The sequence below is a fragment of the Ascaphus truei genome, chromosome 2 (genome assembly GCF_040206685.1).
Source record: "Ascaphus truei isolate aAscTru1 chromosome 2, aAscTru1.hap1, whole genome shotgun sequence".
In the NCBI taxonomy this organism is placed as follows: Eukaryota; Metazoa; Chordata; class Amphibia; order Anura; family Ascaphidae; genus Ascaphus; species Ascaphus truei.
This window is the reverse complement of record NC_134484.1, coordinates 84,122,186-84,145,402: the sequence shown is the minus strand read 5'-3', so window position 1 is coordinate 84,145,402 and position 23,217 is coordinate 84,122,186. Positions and strand designations below refer to the sequence as shown.

The 23,217-nt window shown below is 44.7% G+C and overlaps 1 protein-coding gene across 4 annotated transcripts in view; it reads right to left on the bottom strand.

Moving 5' to 3' along the window:
• Nucleotides 1-15,085, bottom strand: part of ZFAND1 (zinc finger AN1-type containing 1) — a 30,051-nt gene extending 14,966 nt beyond the window's left edge. Inside the window, exons 1-4 of one of the 4 annotated variants that reach the window (XM_075583024.1) lie at nt 14,677-15,084; nt 12,925-13,070; nt 12,624-12,668; nt 651-693 (exon numbers count right to left, since the gene is read on the bottom strand). In XM_075583024.1, the coding sequence (XP_075439139.1) occupies nt 651-693; nt 12,624-12,633 (53 nt within the window). In that variant the 5' untranslated portion in view covers nt 12,634-12,668; nt 12,925-13,070; nt 14,677-15,084. Of the gene's footprint in view, nt 1-650; nt 694-12,623; nt 12,669-12,924; nt 13,071-14,676 lie in introns of all 4 variants that reach the window. The other 3 variants (XM_075583026.1, XM_075583022.1, XM_075583023.1) reach the window with 3 other exon arrangements.
• Nucleotides 15,086-23,217: the final 8,132 nt, after the last annotated feature.

Here is a 23,217-nt window from a genome sequence, read left to right as displayed (position 1 = left end):
TGGAGCTGAAATGAATGTGGTTACGCTCCGGAGACCCCCGGCTTCAATCCTATGTTATTAAAATAAAAGCCGCACGATCGCCTGTTAGAGGCGCGCAGAGAGTGTGTCTGATTCTGTCTACTCTAACTGCGTGTTTCTTACAGACTGATGCAGCCGGTAGGATTCACACAGCGGAGGTCCCATCCAGAAGCAGGGACCCCCGCTGTGTTAATCCAGATATGCCATTCCCCCCTGCCAAGCACTGTGCCGCAAAATGATCCACTTTTGATCCGTGTTTCATCAGTGCATGTTGTGGCAAATTAGAGATACAAGATGCTGCATATGTATGTATTTTTGGAGCGTTCATTGAATACAGTACTCAAAATAAGTTATGGTGAGAAAAACCATGAAAAAACCTCCACCGTACAGCAAATAAAAATATCACATGCGAGCACATTCACATTTCTCTGACAGGTCTGAAACCCTGATTTTTCCCATTATCTCTGGGCATAGTGCTTCCACTGCAGCTAGGGATTCTGGGAAATTACATGCAAATGAGCACACAGCTTGCCATCTTTAAGTTTGGACATGATGCATGCATTATATCATTAGATTTGCATTATCTTTCATTAGTATCTGAATAATAAGTTAACTGATTTCTATATTCTTACCAAAACACTCTTGAACAGCCATCACATAGAAACGGAAGGAAATCTAACAAAACAAAAGCACAATTACTTTACTGCACAATAATCAAATGCATAATTTTATAGCAACGGTTTTATTTTTGCAATTAGCTTTAATAAACAACTAAATTCACATCTGACAAAATCCAAAATGTTTAGGCATTGCTTTGTTATTTTCAGACGATATTCAAAGCTCATTTTCTTTTTGCAGTTTCTCTGTAATTCTGCAAGATTTTGTAGAGGGGCACAGAGTGAAGCAGGGTGGTGATAGAGGGAGACGGGGGGAGATGATGTCGGCGGCGAGCCGCCTGAGTGAAGCAACCGACAGAGGAGTTAGGATTTGCATGTTTTTTAACACACAGGTACAATCGTGTTGTTGAGACACATAAGTTCTGTACATGAATAACCTGTCAACCAAAGTCACCAGTCTTCACCACCTCAGATTTCAGTGTTAGAAGGTATTAGTTCAGCTATGCTAGAGTTGTCTAGTTAATGAAATTAATGAAATACCATCAGGGGCGCGTCAGCCAGCACAGGATACAACAAGATTGTGTTCCTGTGTGGCGACACGTCACATGGTGCGCTGGGAACCAATCAAGAGGGGAGATTGCCAGAGCCAGAAAACGGAGAATAACCAAGATGTATTACGCAAGAAACAATAAGCTAATGTTTTATTTGTATCCCTGGATTTCTGTGGTTCATTCCTTCAGTATAGGAGGGGAAGAGAAACGATCCCCAAGTGATGCACTCAACTCTACTGTATGAAAATAATAAATTATTTATTGATCTATAGTATTGGGGTAAACATAGAAAAAAGTTAAAACCTAAAGCGATATACTAGGGAAATCCTAAATATGGACTTCTCTTGTGGTCAAATGGCATAGGTGTATACCTTTAAGTAGCCATTCATGCTGGATGCAACTTGCAGTTAGATGTAAACATGTATCACATAGCACTTTCACATAGTTGCATTGTGTACAGATACTGTGTTAAGTCCCTGAAAGGGTATTTGCACAAATACACAGTAATCCTGTGGAGCAATGAGATACAGTGGTATCAGTTAGCACTAGCTCACTTGACACTATATATCTATGCCTGTGTGTTGCACATGGCATTGGTGCTCAGTGCAATGAGCTCAGTGCAATTCCAGACAGAGGAGAGCCCCAGTGATCGTGTGAAAAACTATCTAGGGATAAGCGTTGCTATAAGGTAAGTGTAAGTTGGTTAAGAGCCCTAGTGGACAGTATAGTAGTCCAACCGGGTGTATGCACAGCCCTGTCTACTTACAGACACCCGATATGATAATATACCGACAGACACTTCCTGTTATGTAGAAATAGCTCCGCATTCACTCGTAGTCAGCTCTGACCAACACAGGATGAATAGACCTAATAGTCCCTATCATATGCTAGTGGGATCCACATCTGTGGCCCACATCAAAGTTTAACGGTCAAGTTTCAATTACAGCCGACCAAGAACAAACTCCTGTGAGTCTGTAGTACACCCGACGTCGCTATGACGTCATCCCGACGCGCGTTTCGTTCCAAGACAACTGAACTTCTTCGGGGGTGGGAGGTGCCCTGAATAGGCCTGATTTTTAAACCCTACGGTTGCCGTGGTGATCTAATGACGTCATGAAGTGGGAGTCTCCTACCCTACCATACAGTGTCAAAGCGGCCCGTTATGCTGGGATACTATGCAGTGGCCTAATACCAGGGAATCCTTCTGAGTTAAAAACAAGGTGAGTCTAAAAATAAAACTATATAATACACGCCCAATGACCAGTGTTGTTATTGAACTGATGACATGTATGACTCCATGCTATGATAATTAGATGGTTGATAGGTATATAATGACATGTAGGTAATATCAAAAGGTGTTAATACTATCAAGGCATGTGATACATATATGAAGATAAACCCATGTTGGATATATATTAGTACTAATCATGTCATGGGTTGTTATGATATACCTTCATATTCATGGCGCGACATGAGAGGATTTTATAAAAATGCACAATAGTTAAAGTCCTCATTTAGCCCATGTGGGGATTGTGTGCCTAGGACGAAAATCCATCTTGACTCTTTCCTTAGTAAGGCATTGTCAATGTCCCCTCCTCGGAGCCCCAGGGATATATGTTCAATGCCTTGGAATAGGACTGACGTAGTGTCCCCATGATGTAACAGGTTAATGTGTCGTGCCAGTGGTGTGTCAACTTCGTTCCTAATAGTGCTGGCATGCTCAAAAATTCGGCGACGTAGTTGGTGTGACGTTTTGCCAACATACATCAGACCACATTTACAGGTCGCTAGGTAAATAACCGCACACGTTTTGCAATTAAAGCAATCTTTGATTGTATATTTTTTTGACCCATTAGCATTTTGAAAGTTTTTTTGGGGGTTAATAAAGCTGCAGGCTTTACATGCCCCACATTTAAAGGTACCCTTTGCGGTGTTTGGGAGCCATGTTGTAGTTGTCATAGTTTTATAATGGCTGTGTACCAATGAATCAGATATATTTTTTGATCTCCTATAAGTAATGGAGGGGGTATCAGAGAGCACTGTCCTGTATATTTCGTCCTCCAAGAGGATGTGCCAGTGTTTGTTGATTACTCCTTTAATTTCTCTCCACTGTTTACTGTAAGTGCCAATTATTCTAATTGGACTTAATTCATTTTCTAGTTGTTTTTTACCATACAGTAACGTATTTCGTCCGAATATTTGGCACGTTTGTACGCTTTGTTAATGCAGCTTTTGCTGTAACCCCTGTTGACAAATTTTTGGCTCATAATTTTTGATTGTTTCTCAAAGTCACTACTGGTGGAACAATTTATTTTTACTCTTAGGAATTGTCCCACAGGGATACCCTCAATTTGAGGTCTGGGATGGTGACTTGTGAACAATAATAGGTTGTTCGTGGCTGTGATTTTGGTATGGACCGTAGATTGCAATAACCCTAGTTCATCCTTGAAAATTTCCAGGTCCAGAAAAGTAATTCTGTCCTGGTTAATTTCACTGGTGAGGCGTAAGTTGTGGTCATTCTGTTTCATAACCATCACAAAGTTGTTAAATTCTGCCACTGTCCCATTCCAGACACAGCACGTCGTCAATATAGCGAGACCACAGTTCGACGTGCTGTGTGTGTGTATGCATCTCCTGTGTGAAGACTTTCATCTCCTCCCACCATCCCAGGTAGATATTGGCGTACATGGGTGCACACGTCGTGCCCATTGCCGTACCTTTTAGTTGGTGGTAGAAGGTGCCCTTAAACAGAAAATAATTATGTTTCAGAACGTAATTGAGAAGCTCAAGTATAAATTCATTATGTTTTAAACACTCGGAGCTTCAAGCTCTCAAGAAATGGGACACAGCTCCAATCCCCACCGGATGTTGTATGCTGGTATACAGAGATTCCACATCTAGTGATGCTAGAAATGTATTTTTGGATATCTGTATGCCATCTATTTTCCTTAAGATATCCGTTGTGTCTACTGTGTGGGAAGGGAGACTGGTCACATATGGTCTTAGAACTTGATCCAGATAGGTACTGGCATGTTCATTGAGAGACTCAATTCCAGAGACGATTGGTCTTCCAGGGGGGTTCTTGGCGTTCTTATGTAGCTTTGGAATACTATAAAATGTGGCTATTTTGGGCTTCTCAACCAACATGTATTTGAATTCCTGTGGTGAAATCACTTTGTTATCTAGGCCTTTCTGTAAGGCCCGGGCCATAGAGGGGTGGGGAGAGCGGAGGCGCGCTAACGCTGAGGCTCGCCTGCTTCAGTCAGCGCGATTGCACGGACTTGAAGGCGAGCCAGCGTGCGCGAAGGGAGCCGGGGGGGAGGTGGTTGGAGGCGGGGCAGTGACGTCGCGCACTGACGTCAATGTCACGGCGCCGTAACGTTGACGCTGCTTAAGGCTGATTGGATGTTTTCAGCCGACAGCGCGCTGAAAAACAGCTTGGCGCTCGGCTGAAAACTCCAAAGCCTGAGCACGCCTGCGGACGCTCGCGTGAGCCCCCTCTCAAGGCATCCTCATTGAGGATGCAGGGGCTCAGCGCTGAGCGTCTGCACGCCTCAGCGCTGCTTGTCCATCTATGGACGCAGCCCAAGATCTTCCAAAGGTCCTTAGAGTATGTGAGTGTAGGATCATGTGGTAATACTTTGTAGCAGTTTTTCTCACTCAGAATCCTCACATTTTCTAAGACATACTTTTCTTCCAAGATAACGATGTTCCCCCCGTTATCAGCGGGCTTGATTATAATCCCTTTTAATTCTGTTAATTCTTTTAAGGCACTTTTTTAATTTTTTGTCAGGTTCACTTGTCCCCCTTTTTTGGACATTATTTGTAAGTCCTTAGTAACTAACTTGAGAAACATATTAATGTTGGTATCTGAGCTTATTGATGGTGAAAATTTGCTTTTGGGTTTAAGGGTCGTGAAAGGGCCGAGGCCAGGTATTTTACTGGATTCCTCTTCTAAGGACACTAGGGTTTCTAGGTATTCACGATCCTGATCGTCAGTTAGCTCTAGAAATTCCTGAGGTAAGGTTAATGTTTCCCTTCTTTTATGGAACTTTTTCAGAGCTAATTTCCGGCCAAAGAGATTCATATCTTTGACCCAGGTGAATACATCAAAGTTGCAGGATGGAGTGAATGATAGGCCTTTTTTAAGGACCTCTTCTTGTGTAGGTGTAAGGGTAATGTTGGTAAGGTTGATTACTTGTAATTCACTCTGATTACTTATTGGGGTTGGCGGTTACGTCTCCGCCAGTTCCTCCCTCTGCCCCTGTATCCCCATATTTCTCTGTTCCTTAGTTTTTCCCTTGCCTCGTCTGGTTTTTCGCCCCTTACTCTTGGACCCCCACCTCATCCACCCCTCCCCCATTGTGATTCTAAAAAAGAAACCTGGGGGTTGGGATTGGTTGCATTAGGCAGTGAGGCATTTAAAGTGAGGTTTTTAAGTGATACAGTTAGACTACAGTTTGACTAGAGGTGACTGGGGACTGCTTTTTTCTGCAAACTCTTTAACTCAAGACAACAAATGGTAAGCTATTCAGATCACACTATGATCCCATGCTTGTTAGCCTGCATAGTTTAACCCCCCACCCCTTTACAACTTCTTTCACTGCAGCCTCTCCCAAAACTGACTGCACGAAACACTGAAACCCTGACTTGACCCTAGCATTGCAATGCAGCAAAACACATGACAAGGTACAGGTTCACACCTGCTGTTAGTCTGCACACACTCACTCTGCTCATAACAGCTCCATGCAACACTGCCTACCTCTGGCATCATGAACCTGCTATGTCTTCTAACTTTTTTCTTTCTCCTGGCCTCATGGAGATGTTACTCCCTCTATCCACTACAAACTCCTCCATCCTGGCCCGCACCCAACATCACCATACACCCTGGACTACTCAAAAGCCTTTCATTATCTATGGAATGTTGGTGGAGAACTCTAAAAACCAGCACACCAACCACTGCTCACTCTAATGGAAAACACCACAAATTTACAACTTGTAAACAACTACCCAAATTTCTTCTCATACTATTACTCTCTCTAGCAGGTGATATTGAAACTAACCCAGGTCCTCCCATTTCAGCTCTGCCCCATGCCCCTGAGAATTCCACCTTTAAATTCCAAAAAGGGCTATCTGTCGCCCATATAAACATCCGGAGCCTGCTGCCCAAACTAGACGAACTAAGGGCATGGTGCCTTATGCATAAACCCAAAGCCATCGTTCTTACAGAAACATGGCTATCCTCTAAAACCCCTGATGCACATATCGCCATTCAGGGATACTCCATTTTTAGGAGAGATAGGTCAAAGAGAGGAGGAGGGGTGTTATTTTATATTGCAGACACCTTACAATTTACACTGCTACATTGCCCACCAAGTCCACCCTATTTTGAAACTCTAGTTGGCAAAATCTGCCTCCCCTTTTCTAAGCCCATCTTGCTTGCTGGCATCTACCGCCCCCCTAAAGCCCCTCTACAATCCTTGACTGATATCACCCAATTTCTTGCCTCCATTTCCTCTCTGAATGAGAAGAGTGAGCTGCTAGTTCTTGGGGATTTCAACTTCAATTGGCTTGACCCTAAAAACCACAAAATCCAGATACAACTCAAGTCACTTAACCTATCGCAACTCATTTCCCAACCGACACGAATAAACCTGAAGTCGCATAACCATTCCTTGCTAGACTGGATTCTCTCCTCAAACCCCAGCAGAATCCAATCCTCTGGCATCCTTCCTGACATTTTCAGTGACCATGCAATAGTGTACTGTGTAAGGAAAATTAAACCGCCCCATTCAAGCCCCAAAGTTCTCCTCACTAGAACATTTAAAAACTTTAACCCACAACAGTTTCTGGATGACCTTACCAACTGCCCATGGCACAGAATCGATTTAATCCCCGACCCTGACTCTGCGCTCGACTATTTCCAATCCGAGTTCTTAAAACTCTGCGATACCCATGCTCCACTACGCAAAATAAGGGTACGGGGGGCCCACCTTCCATGGGTTACACCTGACCTTATAGCACTCTACCAGTTCAGGGATGCCTTGTGGAAAAGCTACAAAGTAACTGGCACTACCAAGGATCTCAATCACTACAGATGCTTGCGGAACGTGTGCACAAGGCAAACAAGGCATGCAAAAGCACAATATTACTCTGACAATCTCCTCCAGAATACATCAAACCCAGCTAATTTCTGGAAGGTTATCAACAATATATTCCAGCCTCCTAACCATCAACAACCAAGTAATATCACTAAGGGGGATATTACTCTGACAAACCCCACTGACATTGCAAATGCATTCAATGAATACTTTGTGGGGTGTGCCACTAACTTATTAGCGAAACGCAGCACAAACCCCAAACCTGAATCTCATCCTGGGAGTACCCCTATAGTCCCACCCCCTCCCAACACTGCCCACAATTTTCAATTTAGCCCAGTATCTGAAGAGGAGATTACACAAGCGCTCCTCAAACTAAAACTAAGCAGCCAATGTGGACCCGACTTACTACAATCTAGGTTCCTACAACTTGGTGCCCCAGCCATTGCCAAACCAATTGCTTCCATAGTCAACTCTATCCTGTCTGCAGGCCATATCCCTAAGACCTGGAAAACTGCCAGAGTTGTCCCAATCTTCAAAAGTGGGGACAAAAACACTGTCTCAAACTACAGGCCAATCTCACTTCTCCCAATTCTATCCAAAGTTATGGAAAAATGTGTCCACTCCCAATTAAGCGATTTCTACACCAAGACAAATTTCCCTAGCCAATTCCAGTCTGGGTTTCGTCCCAAACACTCCACCGTAACTACCCTGCTAAAAGTTTGCAATGAAATCCAGTGTGGAATGGAACGGGGACAACTCACTGGTGCAGTATTCCTAGATTTTGCAAAGGCTTTTGACACAGTTGATCATGCTATCCTGCTTAACAAACTCCAGAGCTCTGGAATAGGGAAACATGCTTTAAACTGGTTTCAGTCCTACCTATCAGGAAGATCCCAACATGTGTCCATCTCAGGCTCTAACTCCAACCCCCTGGATATCACTTGTGGTGTCCCGCAAGGCTCTGTTCTGGGGCCCCTACTCTTCTCAGTGTTCATTAATGATCTTCCCACAGCTTGTAAGGAAGCCTCAATACACATGTATGCAGATGACACAATCCTGTATGCACACAGCCATAGCCTCTCTGACCTTCAACACATATTTCAGTCTGACTTTTTGAGACTCGAAAACTGGATTTCCCAAAACAAACTGTTTTTAAACACTGACAAGACTGTAACAATGGTATTTGGGACCAAGACTAAATTTGTAAAGCTTCCAGTGACTGAGCTCCTGATTAGAACCAACGCTAAAACCACCCTAACACCTGTCACTAGTTTTAAATACCTGGGCTTATGGTTTGACTCCCACTTAACATTTGGGATGCACATTGATACCCTGACAACCAAGACCTATGCCAAACTAGGGGTACTTTACAGGAACAAATCCTCCCTAAGTCTCCTGGTCAGAAAGCGTATTGCACAGCAGATGCTAATGCCAATTATTGACTATGGAGACATAGTATATGGCTCGGCTCCTCAAACCCACCTTAGCAAACTTGACACCCTCTACAATTCAATTTGTCGTTTTGTTCTCCAATGCAACTACAACACACATCACTGCGAAATGCTCAAAGAACTAGATTGGTCATCACTAGAGTCTAGGCGCAAAGTTCACCTTTCCTGTCTCACCCTCAAATACTTTCTGGGCAAGCTACCCAGCTACCTGAACAAGCTCCTCACCCCTACCACATGCAGTACCTATCACCTGAGATCAGACTCCAAAAGACTATTCATGGTCCCAAGACTCAACAAAGTATCCGGACGTTCCTCCTTCTCCTTCCGTGCACCCCAAAACTGGAACAACCTACCAGAGACTCTCATATCCACCACCAGCTTAAGTTCTTTCAAATCTAAGGCTGTCTCACACTTTAATCTGGTATGTAACTGTTTCATACGCTCATAATATATATTTTCTTTAACTGTACATGCAATGTCTTGTATATAAATGTATACCTTGTTCATTTATGTAACTGTATTTGTAACCATGTATTATTTGTTTTACTCTGTGCCCAGGACATACTTGAAAACGAGAGGTAACTCTCAATGTATTACTTCCTGGTAAAATATTTTATAAATAAATAAATCTGGGTTAGTACAGCTAAACCCCGTTATAACGCGGGTCTCGGGGTCCACCCCGAGACCACCGCGTTACTAACGGGGTCGCGAGAAAAAAAAATGGCCGCCGCGCTTTAGCGCATATTCATCCCGCGGGACAGGAGATGGGAGCGGGCATGTCCCTCCGCTCCCCGCTTCCCCCTGTCACCGCGGGACAGGCCGCGGGGCAGGAGATGGGAGCGGGGATGTCTCTCCTGTCCCCGCTTCCCCCTGTCACCTCGGGACAGGCCGCGGGGCAGGAGATGGGAGCGGGGATGTCTCTCCTGTCCCCGCTTCCCCCTGTCACCTCGGGACAGGCCGCGGGGCAGGAGATGGGAGCGGGGATGTCCCTCCTGTCCCCGCTTCCCCCTGTCACCTCGGGACAGGCCGCGGGGCAGGAGATGGGAGCGGGGATGTCTCTCCTGTCCCCGCTTCCCCCTGTCACCTCGGGACAGGCCGCGGGGCAGGAGATGGGAGCGGGGATGTCCCTCCTGTCCCCGCTTCCCCCTGTCACCTCGGGACAGGCCGCGGGGCAGGAGATGGGAGCGGGGATGTCTCTCCTGTCCCCGCTTCCCCCTGTCACCTCGGGACAGGCCGCGGGGCAGGAGATGGGAGCGGGGATGTCTCTCCTGTCCCCGCTTCCCCCTGTCACCTCGGGACAGGCCGCGGGGCAGGAGATGGGAGCGGGGATGTCCCTCCTGTCCCCGCTTCCCCCTGTCACCTCGGGACAGGCCGCGGGGCAGGAGATGGGAGCGGGGATGTCTCTCCTGTCCCCGCTTCCCCCTGTCACCTCGGGACAGGCCGCGGGGCAGGAGATGGGAGCGGGGATGTCCCTCCTGTCCCCGCTTCCCCCTGTCACCTCGGGACAGGCCGCGGGGCAGGAGATGGGAGCGGGGATGTCTCTCCTGTCCCCGCTTCCCCCTGTCACCTCGGGACAGGCCGCGGGGCAGGAGATGGGAGTGGGGATGTCCCCTCAGGTCGCCGCTTACCTCAGAACCATGCTGCCTGCATGGAGGTTGTAGCGGGGGGTTTCTTCTCCCCACCGCTGTCCCCGGTGCTCCCGCTGCCTGCGCGGGAGGAGGGGGGGGAGCGGGTGGTGGTGCTGGTCGCGGCCCGTCTGTGTAGAGTGAGAGAGTGTGTGTGTATGTATATATGGGAGAGAAAGTGTGTGTGTGTATATGGGTGTGTGAGTGTGGGTAAGTGTCTGAGTGTGTGTGTAAGTGTGTGTGAGTGTGTGTGAGTGTCTGTGAGTGTGTAAGTGTGTGTGAGTGTGTGTGAGTGTCTGTGAGTGTCTGTGAGTGTCTGTGAGTGTCTGTGAGTGTCTGTGAGTGTCTAAGTGTGTGTGAGTGTGTGTGAGTGTCTGTGAGTGTGTAAGTGTGTGTGAGTGTGTGTGAGTGTGTGTCTGTGAGTGTCTAAGTGTGTGTAAGTGTGTGTAAGTGTGTGTGAGTGTGTGTGAGTGTCTAAGTGTGTGTAAGTGTGTGTGTGTGTGTGAGTGTGTGTGAGTGTCTGTAAGTGTGCGTAAGTGTGCGTGAGTGTGCGTAAGTGTGCGTGAGTGTGCGTGAGTGTGGTCAGTGTGTGTGCAGTGTGTCAGTGTGAGCAATGAGCAGTGTGTGTGCAGTGTGCAGTGTGTGTGCAGTGTGGCAGTGAGCAATGAGCAGTGTGTGTGTGCAGTGTGTCAGTGTGAGCAATGAGCAGTGTGTGTGCAGTGTGCAGTGTGTGTGCAGTGTGGCAGTGTGAGCAATGAGCAGTGTGTGTGCAGTGAGTGTGTGCAGTGTGCAGTGTGTGTGCAGTGTGGCAGTGAGCAATGAGCAGTGTGTGTGCAGTGAGTGTGTGCAGTGTGTCAGTGTGAGCAATGAGCAGTGTGTGTGCAGTGTGCAGTGTGTGTGCAGTGTGGCAGTGTGAGCAATGAGCAGTGTGTGTGCAGTGAGTGTGTGCAGTGTGCAAAAAAAAAATGTAAAAAAATTTTTTTTAAAAAAATTTTTTTTTTTTTTTTTTTTTTTGAAAAAAAAACGGGAGCCACGGGAAAACCGCGTTATAACCGAATCGCGGTATAACGAGGCGCGTTATAACGGGGTTTAGCTGTATTACTCTCCTCAATGTCAGAGTTTTCCCATTCAGTGGACGATTCGTGATATTCTTTGTGTTGGTTCTTGTGTGGTTTGTAAATGTTACCAGTCTTAAAGTCATTGGCGTCTCTCAGAAATTTCTTATGTTTACGTTCCTTAATTTCTTTTTTGAATATTTTTCTTTAATTTTAGTTCTAATTCCACGTAGTCAGGTTCCTCAGACCACTTGTCTGTCTGTGCAAGTTCTAAATCTAGTTCCACTGTTGCTTCCTCCAACCTCGTGGATTCATACTGGATTAACAGTGTCATCAATTCAGTTGAACATGTGAAAAGTATATTTTCCCATTTTTTGATAAACGTTTCATCCTCAACTGCAAAAGCAGGAAAGGTGTTTATTCTTAGACCACGTGGTATAAACACTTTGGTAATATAATTCCGTAAGCTCGTGGTCTCCCAGAACAGTCTGGTTTCTTTCTTAAATTTCTTTTCTAAATTTAGAAAGTATGTTTTAATGTCATCTGTTGCACTCAGTATGTTATCTGTTGGATTTAGTGAGAACAGTTGTTCAGCCTCCAATTGTCTTTCTTTGGAGGTGATTCTGTTTGTGAGGAAACCTGCCATATCATAGGTGGAGAGCGAGCGAGGAAAAAGAAAGAACCTAGGTTTAAATTACTGCAAGAGGTGGGGGAGGGGCGGGAGAATCCTGCTGTGAGCTGAGCAGGATTCTCCCCCCCCCACCTCTTGCAGTTCATTCCTTCAGGACAGAGTGATGATCGACAGGGAGTTACCTGCATTGGGAAGTGGACATGTTCTGAAAACTTTCCTTACTCAACTTTGCATGGTGCTGTGTGAGGAAGTTTAATAACTTGAAGGAAAGGCAATGTAAGATTTAAACTATGCCTTAATATGAATGTATGTCTGTCTGACACACCAAAATCCCCCCCCCCCCCACAATCACACACACACACACACACACACACACACACACACACACACACACACACACACACACACACACACACATACACACTTTATGAATCTGGGCTAGAGAGAGATAGCAAGAAGTTGATGCTAAGATGGCATGACAGTATTTTATAATAATGTTACTTTACCCCATAACTTCATTTGGAGAGTTTGGTTAAGTGGCCAGGATTATTTTAAAATACATTTTCTCACTTGCCTAGAAACATGTCGGTCAGCTACAGGCTCAGCCAGCTGGTGGGGTCTGGGCAAAGTAGACGAGAGACAAGTGAATACTGGCAATAAAGCCATTATACTAAGCCACGCCCCACCCCCCCGCGTCCGATCGTTACAGACCGCAGATCACAGTGAAGTGCTGTACACGCGCCGCCAGGATGCAAGGCTAGTGGTGACTGCGGTTTAGTTGGTTGCCGCTTTAAAGGATGCCACGTTTAAGGTACATCATACACTTTAAAAGAGTATTAAACAAGTTCTGTGGATAATATATGTTGCGCACTTACTATGGTCAGTTAAACGGTCCACATCTCAAGGCTGGATTAGTGCGGTACAGCGTCTGCTATATTCTTGAGTGCCGTTGCTCGGAGACATAGTGCCGCTCTCCAGAAGTTTGCACTGAAGCTGTCGGTACCGATCAGCATACACGACTCTATACATATTACCACAGTTGGAATAGATACAATTACGAGTTGAATTAATCATAGTACTGATGGTAGTTCACTCATTTCATTAACTAGATAACTCTAGCATAGCTGAACTAATACCTTCTAACACTGAAATCTGCGGTGGTGAAGACTAGTAACTTTGGTTGACAGGTTATTCATGTACAGGATTTATGTATCTCAAAATACACATATTCCCAACAAGCTCTGAGAAACCCAACCATTACTAGATATATATATATATATATATATATATATATCAGTGGTTGACAAATCACCAAAAAATCTACTCGCCATATATATATATATATATATATATATATATATATATATCAGTGGTTGACAAATCACCAAAAAATCTACTCGCCACACAAAACAATCTACTCGCCACCTAGTACCAAACGTTTGCTGAATGGGCCAATATTTACTCGCCCGGGGGTTAAATCCACTCGCCCGGGGCGAGCAAATGTATAGGTTTGTCGAACACTGTATATATATATGACACAAGTGTCAAAAGGAGTGCTAGTGGTCGTGGCTAAATGTATACAACAAAAAACATGTCATTTTCATTTTGCCAGGTTATGACAGATCCAATGTGATCATTCTTCCTGTAATTATACAGGTAAATAAGAATTTTAACCCAGGTGAGTGTTAAGACCTGCTTTCGGTCATGCCTTGTAAGTGGCAGCAGGCTTAAGACGCTTTGGCCAAAGGGTTAAACTAAATGACCCTTTTTACAAGAGATATATAGGTATTGCACTGTGTATTTTTGTCACAATGGAAGTAGCTTTGGGCATTTTTGTTGTATACACTTATGTATCTCAACATTACGATTGTACCTGTGTTAAAAAAAAAAAAAAATATATATATATATTTTGTAATCATTATGTGGATAACAATGACAGTATACAGCGACTATACCTCTGTTTTCCATTTTTGGCACTTTGGTCTAGTGCTCTGTATCCCTAACAGGGCAGCGCCATTACAAAGAATACCTCATTCTTTGCATTTAGTTTTTAATTGTATTTTTGTTCCTAAATATGCCTCTCTTCATGAATTATACTTTTTCACACTCATTGCCGTACACCAACAAGGGGATTCTCTCTCTCTCTCTCTCTCTCTCAGTACCCCTGAGTACTGCTATATTCACTTTATCTCTTCCCCGGTAGCACGCAGCATATTCATCCTATAGATACTGTATATGAATTATATATCTGGTTTGAGCGAGGTTCTTCCTCTTATTTCATTAACTTTCACTTAGTTATCAAATTTCACTGAGAACATTGCGCAAAATACAGAAAAGTTGAGAAAACACTGATTTTCCAGGAAAAACCACCAAAAAACATAAGATTTTTGGGTCCAAATGCAATCCGAGTAAGATATCAGTGTGTGACAGATCTTGGTGAAGTTTGGGACTTTTTACAAAACTTGCAACATTTGAGAAGCTCCCTACTGAAATGTCACCCCTCTCTATTAGCAGCAAAGCAATGATATCCATACTAGCACCAGCCCTTACCCACTGATACTGATACCCCAACTGGCTCACAAGAATAATGACAGCAAATGACAAATCTAATGCTGGCATCACATTACCTAATTGTCCACAGTGCTCAACGCCACAGTATTGTCCAATCTCCAACTCTGCCATGTCCTCTCTATTTATAATTGTAATTTGTATTTTAAGCTCATAATACTTTATACAATGTATATATCTCTATGACAATAATAATATGTATAGCTCTATATAGTTTTTGTGAGCCTGTCAGCCAGATTCTCCTCTCTGCTTCCCCACCATGAGCACTTGCTTCTTTCCTCTGCATCATCCTACATCATCGCCATTCGCCGGATGTCAATACGTCATCAGATTACGATTCCCACAGGTGATAGAATCTGCCCACAATAAAGTTTGTATCCGCGTTCCTGGGAAGTGAGACGACCGCTGACGTAAATCCGACTAGGGAGCGGGGGTCAAGGCGTGTCACGTGAAAATGCCGCCGCCGTACAGAGTGAGGAGTGATCGACCTGGCAGGGAAGAACCGGCGGCCATCTTTGATCAGGGCACCTGCCGTACAAGTAGCCCGTGTTTTGTAGTGTGCAGGGAGCTGAATGAGGAAAGATTGCCGACGTCATTAATTTGAGCGTTTACTCTAGTGGGTCTGCTGTCTATTACTCTGCAGTAAATCCCAAACCTGACTTGTCTTCAAGGGGATTTCCTGATATTTGGGCAAATATCACAACGCTACAGAACTGAAAACTAACGACAAAGTAGACACAACACAGTAATCACATTTGTCATGTACACTGCTCATCTCACAACGCATTATTTCTATAACAGATGCAGAGACACTACATACTGTAACTTTGTTTCCCGTCTTCTTTATCAACTGGGACCTCTATGTCTCGCATATGTAACACAAATATTTTTATGTTATATTGATATTGCGTGAAATGGGATAATTTTGCAAATATTTTAATAATAATTTTCCACATTCAAGTACATGTTTTTATTTTAATGCTTTCCTGTTTTATATTTAATACCCTGATATGGCTGTGTAAAATTAGGAAGATGTTTTTCTCCTGTTCAATAATATTTTAGTTCAGAAAAGTTCTACTCAAAGCCCTGTCACTACCAAATGGTAATATGACTGGCATGCTTCAGACTTGTTGACTCTGGAGTCCTGTGATCTCTACTGCAGTGTTTGCTTGATTTTTGGACACACAGTTACTGATTTCAGAGCTGGATTAAGGTTATACGTGATCCTAGGCGATGCACCAGTAAGGGGCCACAAGACACAGAGATAATCACACACCAAACTGAGTATCTTAATACTGTTAGTATTGTAAAAGGGACACACAGGTAAAGCAGTTTATAATATTTTCAATCGCCAAAAGATTATGTTATGTGGAATTAAAAAGTTTAACTGGCCACACATTTGAGTTATATTTATCTAAGGCGTTTGAAATATTTAACACATATCAAATACTTTTTTTGTTCACAGCTGCAACAGATTCTATCTCGAACACCCCAGTGTACGTCTGCGTTGCCCCAAAGGCGGACAGCCTGATGAGGCTCCTCAAGAACTGCTCCCCTCTGCACAGGACCAGGGTGCTAAGGGTTAATGTGCTTGTACTTTGTGGAACGTCAACCCCACCTACTGGAATGCTAATGAGCCAAGAGGACACAAATAACTTTTTGTTCACAGCTGCAACAGATTCAATCTCAACCACCCCAGTGTACACCTGCGTTGCCTCAAAGGCGGATAGCCTTTGGCGCAGCCAGAGGGTGTGAGCCGTTTGCTGATGTTAAAGTGATGTTAAAACTGCTCTGTTTCAATCTGAAACTCACAACATGGAGAATCACGGCGATTATATATTTGTTTTACACACACACACATGTATATATATATATATATATATATATATATATATATATACTGTATATATATATATATATATATACAGTGGTTGACAAATCCCCAAAAAATCTACTCGCCACACAAAAAAATCTACTCGCCACCTAGTACCAAACGTGTGCTACTTGGGCCATTATTTACTCGCCCGGGGGTTAAAGCCACTCGCCCGGGGCGAGCAAATGTATAGGTTTGTCGAACACTGTATATATATATATATATATATATATATGTGTTAGGTCCGGAAATAATTGGACACTGACACAATTTTCATAATTTTGGCTCTGTACACCACCCAGGGCCGCCAACAGGGGGGGACAAAGGGCACTGGCGTCCCGGGCCCCGTGAGTCAGGGGTGCCCGCCCGCCCGGGCCCCCTGCTCGGCCGGGCGCCAGTTAATTAATTTTTTTTAAAAAGTTGAAAAAAATGGCAGCGATTCCTGTTGTCCCAGCGCGCATGCGCAGGTAAAGCAGGGTGTCCTGCCTGCTGCGCTACCTGTGGGCCCGCTACCTGTTCCCCCCAGCAACCCAGCCCCCCGCTCCTCATGTGGAACGGAGGGAGAAGCGCCAAAGCAAGCCTCACGAGCAACCCATCCCCTCCGCTCCCCACGTGGGACGGAGGGGGAGGCGCCAACACCAGCCCCGCGTGCAACCCAGCCCCCCCCCCCCCGCTCTCAACTTGATACGGAGGGGGAAGCGCCCATGCGCATCTCCTGCCCCAGCCCGCTCGCCCCCCCAGCCACCCGCCTCCCGAGCACCCCTCCCGCCCCTGGCAGCTGCCGGGGATATCGGGGGCAGGGGGGGAAGCGTCTGGCAGCAAGGAAGCAGCACCCACCGGTAAAGGTAACTTTGTCATTCAACCAACCAACATTGTCACCCACCCAGTCACTGTCACCCATCCAGTCACTGTCAGTCACCCAGCCACTCACCCAGTCACTCACTCACCCAGTCACTCAAGCCACTCACCCAGGCAGGCAGTCACCTATCTTTTGTTGAAAATATAAAAATAAACAGGTTGCATTGTAATGTTTTTTTCTGTATCACAATAAGAAAACAGTTAAGTAAAAGTTGCACGCTAAAAAATATTTTTTCGTGGTAGGTGCGCTATGGGTTCGGGGGGGTGGGGTGCGCTATTTGGGGGGGCCCTGCTCCTTTCATTTGTCCTGGGCCCCATGATTTCTGTTGGCGGCCTTGACGCAACCACAATGAATTTGAAATGAAACAACCAAGATGCAATAGAAGTACAGACTTTCAGCTTTAATTCAAGGGGTTGAACAAAAATATTGTATGAAACGTTTAGGAATTGCAACCATTTTAATGCACAGTCACCTTATTTCAGGGGCTCAAATGTAATTGGACAAATTAACATAATCATAAATAAAATGTTCATTTTTAATACTTGGTTGAGAATCCATTGCAGGCAATGACTGCTTGTAGTCTGGAACACATGGACATCACCAAATGCTGGGTTTCCTCCTTTGTGATGCTTTGCCAGGCCTTTACTGCAGATGTCTTCCGTTGTTGTTTGTCTTCAGCAAGTGAAATGCATGCTCAATCGGGTTGAGATCAGGTTATTGACTCGGCCATTGCAGAATATTCCACTTCTTTGCCTCAAAAAAACTCCTGGGTTGCTTTTGCAGTATGTTTTGGGTCATTGGACGGCGCTTCACTTAACAGATGGACAATCAACTTCGCTGAATTTGGCAGAATCTGAGCAGACAATATATCCCTATAAACTTCAGAATTCATCCCGCTGCTTCTGTCTTCTGTCACATCATCAATAAACACTAGTGACCCAGTGCCATTGTAAGCCATGCATGCCCATGCCATCACACGGCCTCCACCGTGTTTTACAGATGATGTAGTATGCTTCGGATCATGAGCCGTTCCAAGCCTTCTCCATACTTTTTTCTTCCCATCATTCTGGTACAGGTTAATCTTAGTTTCATCTGTACAAAGAATGCTGTTCCAGAACTGGGCTGGCTTTTTTAGATATTGTTTGGCAAAGTCTAATCTGGCCTTCCTATTCTTGAGGCTTATGAATGGTTTGCACCTTATGGTGAACCCTCTGTATTTGCTCTCGTGAAGTCTTCTCTTTATGGTAGACTTGGATAATGATATGCCTACCTCCTGGAGAGTGTTCTTCACTTGGCTGGATGTTGTGAAGGGGTTTTTCTTTACCATGGAAAGGATCCTACGATCATCCACAACTGTTGTCTTCCGTGGACGTCCAGGCCTTTTTGTGTTGCAGAGCTCACCAGTGCGTTCTTTTTTTCTCAGAAAGTACCAAACTGTTGATTTGGCCACTCTTAAGGCCCGGTCCATGGTCAAAAAGACAGCGCTGACCCGCGCTGAGCCACGCTGAGGCGGAACACTTACCCCCATCATCCCTACTGAGGGCGGCTTTAAATGACGATTCCGCATGCTTGCGGAGGCGTGTGGAATTGCAGCCGACAGTAAAATGTTATTTTTCGAACTGAGGGAAGTGGAGGGCCGGTCACGTGACCGGAAAAAGCCAATGGCACTCTGTGACATCGGCGACGTGGTGCGCTAGCCCCGCCTCCCACCTGCCTCACAAGCGCGCTCGCTGACGCTCATTCCAGGACACGAAAAAGCTCCTGCTTGAGCAGGAGAGCATGAGTGTCAGCGCTGTATTTTGTACCATGTCCGAGGCCTAATGTTCCTGCTATCTCTCTGATGGATTTTCTTTTTTTTTGCAGCTTAAGGATGCCCTGTTTCACTTGCATTGAGAACTCCTTTGACCGCATGTTGTGGGTTCATAGCAACAGCTTCCAAATGCGAATGCCACACCTGGAATCAACTCCAGACCTTTTACCTGCTTAATTGATGATGAAATAATGAAGGAATAGCCCACACCTGTCCATGAAACAGCTTTTGAGTCAATTGTCCAATTACTTTTGGTCCCTTGAAAAAGAGGGGGCTACATATTAAAGAGATGTAATTCCTAAACCCTTCCTCCAATTTGGATGTGAATACCCTCAAAATAAAGCTGATAGACTGCACTTTAAGCCCATATTCATTATTTAACTGTAATTGGATTTATTTTGGTACACAGCTGAAATAACAAAACATGTATCACTGTCCAATTATTTCCGGATCTAACTGTAAGTAGCCAATGATTTAGCTTTTCTGAATACTACCCTGGACCTGTATGAATGAAAAGTTCAAGTTCTTTGTCCAAAGACAAGATACTCCAATGTTTAGAGATAACCAATTTTATCTGATTTGCTTGTTTGCTCAACCTAGTAATAAACATCCTATAGAATCCCCACGCGATTCAGCTCTCTCTAAAGTTTATTTAAACTTGTCTGTTCTTCCAATTTTTTTTAATGTTTTCAAATTTCTTCTGCTCACTGGCTTATTTCCTTATAATAAGCACAATCAAAGGCTTCCTGTACATCCTCTTTTTTTGTAACCCCTAGAGATAAATCTAGAGGCAAATTCATGTGATTGTTTGAGAAAGGACTCATTAGAAAAACATAGTTTTCTTATCCTCAAAAATTGGCCCTTAAGAATACCTCTAATGAGTGAACGTGGGTGGCTGCTTTTTTTTGCTCTTAAGAACGTATTTACTGAATTAGGTTACCGATAGACATCAGTTTGTAGTGTACAGTTCATGTCAATGAACAATATAATATCCAAATAATTAATGTGATGTCTATTGTGCTCAAAGGTATCTTTTGTAAAATACAATGTGATCACAGTATTTATGGGAATCACCAAAAATATGAATAGACTCCCAGAAACAAATTAGCATGAGGGAACAAGTGCCTTGTCATTGTAAATAATACTGTGAATCAAACATGAATTAATTATGTGTAAGTAAGAATTTAATAGACTCCAAAAGATAAGTGGACTGTGCTAGAAAAATCTTGGAAACATTGAGAAAATAATGGTATACAGGGACATAACATCCATTGTAACCTAAATAAATTGATTAGACAAGTTACTTCTTGCAACGCAGAGAGTATGTCAGTGGAGTCATGTTTAAATAAAGGTAGAGAACCTACAAGGGGTTGTAATAAGCATCGACATACCGAGAAAGACTATCTCCCAAAGATCAAATGCTTTATATGATGGGATGGCCAGGAGGGTTGACAAATACAAGTCTGAAACAGAAAAATTCAGACTTGACTGACCAGGTCAGTGAAGGACATTAGAAGCTTCACCAAGCAGAAAAAGTGAAGAAGCAATTGATCCAGGAAAGGTTAGACATGTAGGAAGCACACCTACTGCAGAGCCAGCTGCAAGAGCTGTGTGCTAGTCTGCAAGAGGCCAAGGAGAAACAGACAGATGCCGAGGAGAAGTAGCGAGTTCTACAGGAGGCAAGTGTCCAGGCTGCTAACAACGTACAAGTGCTACTGGAATGGCTGAGTATCCAGTGTCCCCCCACAGAGCAGTATGAGGAGCTGAAGGCACGTTGCGTGTCACCAGTGCATCGCTAGAGACAGAGCTTAGATGCCAGGTGACTCTGTATGAGAGGGAGCGGGAAAAGGTCCAGAAACTGGAGCAAGAAATGGAGAAGCAGAGAGGCTGCTCCATCCCCATGAGTCAGTACGCCAAGGAGAAAGAGGCCTGGAAAAGAGGAGAAGTGGCGATCTTAGCGACCCAATCTGCAGAGCTCCAAAATATGAAGAAGGCGCTGATGCAAACCCAGAGCAAGCACCGGGAAGAGGTGAAGGCCCTGAGTGGAGACTTGCAGGATCAAATTGCTGAGCTCAAGATACAGCTCACCAAAAAGGGAGAGGGAGGAGGTGTCCGTCCGTCAGGTGACCAACCCGACTACGCTATGACACAGAGATGGCCGATATCTGCAAGCTGCTGGACCACACGGCCAAAGAGAGGACCCGGCTGCAGTGGGAGCTGGACAAGGTCCGGGAGGCGTATCGGCAGCTGCATGTCAGAAATAGAGAAAAGGAAACAGATTTAAGCCTTGCTTTGAATCTGCTGAGAGATGTGGAATCGCGACTCAACTCCAAAGAAGCTGAACTGGCAACTGCACTGAGTGGAAAAAGAAGTACAGAAGGACAGCTTCAAGACCTGATGAAGGACCTGGAGGCTGAGTGTGATGGCCGCAAGATGGCAGAAAAACAAATGCGTAACCTGGGTGAGGAGCTCGAGGCTTTGAAGTTTGAGCGGGACGCTATGTTGGATTCTACTGCTGCCTGGCAGGAGGTTTCTTAGATGAAATTGGAGAAAAAGGCTACAAATCTAAAACAGACACTTGGGTCACCGACGCAGTCAATGAAAAAGATGGCGGTAGAGTTCAAAAGGAATGAGGCTCCACGGAAAAGTAATGCACTAATCTCCACTACAGGAAAAGGTATTGGCCCAGCCCAAGCATCTGTATCCCACATTAACTAATGCCCGTGAAGACAAGGGTAGAGGGTAGAGTGAGAGCTGGGGACACCGCTCAAGTGTAAAACGAAAATGCAAAGTTTGAAGTGCCTGAGCAAGTTGTGCACGCCTGTAAGTGGGAGTGCAATGCCACTGCAGTATTTCAGTCTACTTTCCACAAGGCACAGAAAGAGAGAATAGAGTCCTGGAAGAGAGAGCTAAAAAGCAGGATGCTCAGGAACCTTTGAAAGAAAGGAAAAAACAAAAGCGGAGCTTCAACCCTAAACTCAAACCAGCACAAGACAAAGAGGTAGCGAAGTACCAGTCTACAGGCCCAGAAGGTTTAGTAATTGCCCCAAAGGAAAAAGTCTTCAACTGGAAGTCAAGGAAAAAGAAGAGATGGATGTCAAACGTCTCTGACAAAGAGGCTGGTGCACGGGAATGGTGTACGGACTGCTTTACAGTACAATGTTAAGCTGGGGAGGGGGATATGTGATACATCACTGCCTCTAGGTGCTGGAATAGGGCAGCTATGGAACTTAATCCCAGCGTACAGGCAGTTAATCTCCCTAGAAAAGCCAGCAGCAGCTGCAAACTAATTGAGCAGGCTGAACTCCTGATTGCACATGGAGTTTTAAAAGTCAGGAAGTGACAACACACTGAGAGAGACTGCTGTTCCCAGAGAAGGGGTACAGAGAAGAGTTCTCCCCAGCTGTGGAAGCTGGCACAGTCCCATAGGCTCGCTAGACGGTGGTCGCGGAGCCTGCTGGGACTGCCTGGGTTGTTAATCCCCGGAAGAGGAAGGAAGGACGCGAGACCATGCTGAAGCGGGGATGTCCTGTCCTTAACATTGAACTTACAGAGGAGATATTCTCTGAGTTCTCGTGGGGCTGAGCTCCCGTGGAAGGAAGGACGCAAGACTGTGCTGAAGCTGGGACGTCTGCTCCATAACCTTGGAATAACAGATAAGATAAACATTATTTTGCTGTGTGCAGAGACCGTATATGTTTAGCTATAATAGTACCTGTTTTGGGGTGGTAACCAGCTTAGCTGTCCATCCAGTTAGTATGGGTTGAAGCTGAATGTGTAGTCTCCTAAGAGAAGTAGGCGTTTATTTTATGATTTGTTTTTGACTTAAAGGGACGGTGGGCCTGTTACTGTATTATTTAAGCCTGTATATAAACCCCATATAGAGAAATTCTAAATTTCCTGCTTAAATCTGGGACATAAGATCCTACGCTGTGATGAGACATCACAATACTTATGAATATTATTTATGTATTCCATTTTGTATATTATTGATCAATTGTGGTTTACTAAACTACTGCAAATGTTACATTATTTTGAGTGAAATTAATATTTGAAGG